The sequence below is a fragment of the Anguilla rostrata genome, chromosome 5 (genome assembly GCF_018555375.3).
Source record: "Anguilla rostrata isolate EN2019 chromosome 5, ASM1855537v3, whole genome shotgun sequence".
NCBI lineage: Eukaryota > Metazoa > Chordata > Actinopteri > Anguilliformes > Anguillidae > Anguilla > Anguilla rostrata.
In genome coordinates this window covers 29,438,015-29,442,168 of record NC_057937.1, presented here as the reverse complement: position 1 = coordinate 29,442,168, position 4,154 = coordinate 29,438,015, and the positions used below count along the sequence as shown (strand labels likewise).

General features: G+C 37.5%; 1 protein-coding gene across 2 annotated transcripts; it reads right to left on the bottom strand.

The window, feature by feature from the left end:
* Nucleotides 1–1,159: 1,159 nt before the first annotated feature.
* Nucleotides 1,160–3,674, bottom strand: fibinb (fin bud initiation factor b). Of its 2 annotated transcripts, XM_064335725.1 has the most exons (2): nt 3,431–3,674; nt 1,160–3,142 (listed from the first exon to the last, which is right to left on the bottom strand). In XM_064335725.1, exon 2 carries the CDS (start codon nt 3,134–3,136, stop codon nt 2,600–2,602), a length of 537 nt encoding a protein of 178 aa, XP_064191795.1. In that variant the 5' UTR covers nt 3,137–3,142; nt 3,431–3,674; the 3' UTR covers nt 1,160–2,599. The 2 variants fall into 2 exon arrangements, with proteins under 2 accessions (XP_064191795.1, XP_064191794.1); XM_064335724.1 differs by having other exon boundaries at nt 1,160–3,673.
* Between the last annotated feature and the right edge of the window lie 480 nt (nt 3,675–4,154).

Sequence of the window (4,154 nt, the reverse complement as noted above, 5' to 3'; positions counted from 1 at the left end):
ATGGATCCATGAATCCATCCTTCCTTGTCTCAATGGTGTAGGCTGCTGATGGTGTTGTAATGGTTTTCTTGGCACACATTCGGCCCTTTACCAATTGAGAATCATTTGAAATGCTGCATCATACCTAAGCATTGTTGCTGATGACATTGTACATCTCATTATGGCCACAGTCTACCTTGTTTTAAATGGATATATCCAGCAGGATAATGTGTCCTGACACAAAGCACGCATCAAGCTGGTTCTACAAACATGAGTCAGTTTAATTCAATGGCTGGCACAATCCCCAGATCTCAATCCATTCAATCTCAATACAGCACCTTTAGGATGAGGTGGAACGGGAGGTTTGCAGCATGAATTTGTCCCTCAAACATCTGCAGGAACTGCGTGATGCTATTGAGTCAGCATGGACCAAAATCCCTAAGGAATATTTCCAGCACTTTGCTGAGTCCATGCAGTGAAGAATTCAGGCTGTTCTGGAGGTGAAAGGGGGTCCTACCCGGTACTAGATAGGTGTACCAAATAAAGTGGCCATTGATTGTAAATGGAAGTGTCTTGCTGGAATACAAGTTTCAACACAAACAAAAAAAATTATTAGTTGCTGGTCAATGAAGGAAATTATGTCTATTGAAAAACCAACATACACAACACAAAATTCCAGACACAGGTAAACACCATGTTTCAGATGTGTGAAAACTGACTTATTTCGCATAATACATTTAAACTGCAACTCTGCTAAGCTAACCGTTGCTTCACTGGACCTTTTAACCTGTGGATTCAGAAACTCTTGAGATTTTATGGTCATTCCATTTCCTTATGAACCTTTAATGCACATTATACAGTTGTACACTGCCTACTAATCTTCCTTTTACTTTTACATGTGCAGACATATATAAGCCACATCTACCTTCACAGGTTATGTTAAATAGGGCAATTGTACTGCCTCCGAGTATTAGTTATAGTAATTTGGTGCACGGCCAGCCAAGGTAGTCTGGGAATAGAATATTCACATTGTAGAAGGCATATTAAGCATTATAAAGGTATATCGCTAGCTTTTCTGCACATTTCTAAATACCTTAAAAACTCATTTTCTGAGCTTACAGGCAGAGCAGCCTTCAAAGACTATTGCTTTGTATAATTCTCCAAAACAAGATACAGACAGTACAAGAAAAAATGTCTTTAATACATTATTTAGCAACATAAAACAAATTAAGCTAAATTTATAAGGTAGCCAATTTCCAATGTCATTGGGAATACCTATACACCTTTCTTAACAGTCTTCATACAATACTGAAAAACTTTGGGAGAAAGTTATGGGCAAAATGTTTGAAATAAAACAATAGTCTTTAATGCAAACTAATGCAAAAGGAAACAATAACAAGTGAGTTCTGTCACTGACTGGTTTAGCTTTAAACAAGTATCTTGGAAAGACAGTGTGAAAGTCTGCTTACATCACATTACAGCCATGAACATTGCCTACATATGAACAACACTCAGGTATTTAGTTACTCCTTTGATGCATTCCTATATTCCTGCCTGCAGTAGTTTCTTGTTAGACTAGAGGATAATCTCTGTCTGCTTTTGTTTGTTTTTACAAGTAAAATGAATAATTTCAAGAATACACTGTAAAGAGAAAAACATATAATACAACATTGGAATTACACATTTTTCCTTAAATATATGAACACACAGCTTTAAATAATTTTCATAAGCTCAATTATACAGTATGCATTCCCCAAAAGGCGTAAAGCACAGATGGAAACTTATTATAAAGAAACATAACATTCAAAAGTGAAAAGTATAAAAAATTAAAAGTTACAATTGCGTAAATTACGATTAAGCAACTGAATAAATCTGAATTATTACTTTTACTTCCAGTAAACATAATAAATGCAGTTTAAATCTTGAACAACTTCAAAACTTACCTCATGTGCCATTACAAGGTAACTGCATTACAAATGACTTTATGTTAAGTTGCATACATGACAAAAAAAAAAAAAAAACAGTCAGTGCTTTCGGTTTTTGACGCACATTTTTGACTATGTGTGGAAGTTGTTGTGAGCACCTGAACATGTCTATAGTCCCATTGGTCAAAACTGCGAATTGGTTAATCTTACTTATTCCGGTGTCTTCAAAATAGTATCGAGAGGTTCGGTCATACGACTGTATATTTTAAAATAAATAACCCTTGTGTTCTCAAATAGGTTTTGGTAAAATGCACCTCTCTAAGCTTTATCGCACATGACGGTAAACTTGAAATGGTGGTTAACCAAAGGCTACAATAGACCTCACAAACACAATCACACAAACAATTGCAATAGCCCGAATTGCAATAACTAACACAATAAAATGTTCATATAGCTAAATATATTCGTGGTATATAAATCTAGGTCATAGATATGAAATCGAGCACAAATCAGAACAGGCTACTTAATAAATTATATGTTTCATGTTAGTGTCGACTTCATTTCTTGAATTTATTGTATGGCTATCGGTTAATCAGCGAGCACATTTCCCTTTGATTGCGATTTATACATTTGGTAAATAGCAAATACAACGTTAAAACAAAGTATTTCCCCACGTCGCCGTATTGCAAAGCCCATTACACTTTCATGTACTCATTCTTTAGTCGGCTTAGTCGGGTCCCATGACTGCGGATAATGAGAGAGAGCAACTCGTGCTTGTCTTTCAGCGCTATAGAGATGTCTAAAGTTTCCTTCAACACATCTCTGGTGTGAACAATCATGTTCAGAAAGTCGTCGTTGATTCGGTGCTCCTCTTTCAGTTCATTCTCTTGGCTCTGCTTGAATTTTACCTCCAGCTCCAGCAGTGATTTCTCGGAGTTGGTGAAAGCTTCGCCGATTTGCGTTGTCTCCCTTCTGAGATACTTCCCATAGCTTTCCTCTCCGTCCAAGTCGTAAGAAATACTTTTACCAACTCCTTCCAAAACCCTTGCAGCGTCTTCTATGTGTCGCTTAATGATTGTGAAATCATCCCGGATGACGGAATCCTGGTTTTCACCCATTCCGCATTTTCTGTCGTCTGTCATTTTAAAGAGCATTTGGCATTTTTCCGGGTCGTCGTTTTCCTCGTAATAGCCGTCCGGAACGAAGTAGTGATGGAAAGTGCCATTGGACATCTCCGGCTGCAAAGGTCCAGTAAAAATCGCACCACAAACAGGGAATGAAAGCATTAGAGCTGTCAGCAACAAATTAAGAGCCATTATATCCACTTTTCGCTATTAATAAATTACACAGATAATTTACTACAATCCAGTGTGCTGTCAAATAATCTTATTTTATAAAAACCCGCTTTATATGTTCCATCACATGTAGCTACTTCAAAGATGCCATAACGGTGGAAAGAATGACAGGATATTCAATTTCCAAAACTTCGAAAATGGTGCGTAAAATTTCAGCTCTGCGTAAAGTACCAATTCCGGTGGTTGTTGGTATCCCTACATGAATTGCTCCCAGTCAACAGATCCCAGTGTTTGCATGTACCCAGGTTCTGAGAATGAAGCTTCTTTTTAAGTTTAGGTCATTCCGTTCTTTAGGATGTTTCCAGGCAAAGGGGGTAAACAGTTCAAATGTAGACCGATGTTGTGGTGTCCTTGGCTGTCTTTTGCGAGTCTGTTTCAACATCTGGATTGCAAAAAGCACCACGCTTGGTTTTTGGCTAATGATACCCCTTTCCGACTCTCAAATTACAGCTTCTCTCCGTCACTTAAAAGGCAAAGCACGGGTTCTGTCCCGAAGGAGGCTGCTATTAAAGTTGCACTAGCCAGTGTTCTTAAATTCACAGTTCCATAGTTAACGTGTAGGCTATTTATATTGAGGTTAGTTCACAAATACATGTGTATTCTGGTACCACAGGTATATTATTTCATTTTTCAGCTCTAAAAAAACGGTCCTTGCTATTAGTAGCCTATTACTGTTATAGTCCCCATTGGACAGGCAATTAGCCGTAGTAAAGTTGAATATTACTAAAGGAACAATTTAGCTATTTTAAGTGCTGCAATCAAAAAAATAACTTACAGAATTTGATACTAGCATAATTCTATTTGGACACTCTTTCAAGTCATCAAGACACGGGACTGCACTTTATTGCCTGGTCAGAACAGATTGAATGCAGTTTTGCAAATTCCAGAGCCAACA

What these genes read in the sequence shown, in the direction of transcription:
- fibinb (XM_064335724.1), bottom strand. Translation starts at nt 3,220, where the DNA reads ATGGCTCTTAATTTGTTGCTGACAGCTCTAATGCTTTCATTCCCTGTT.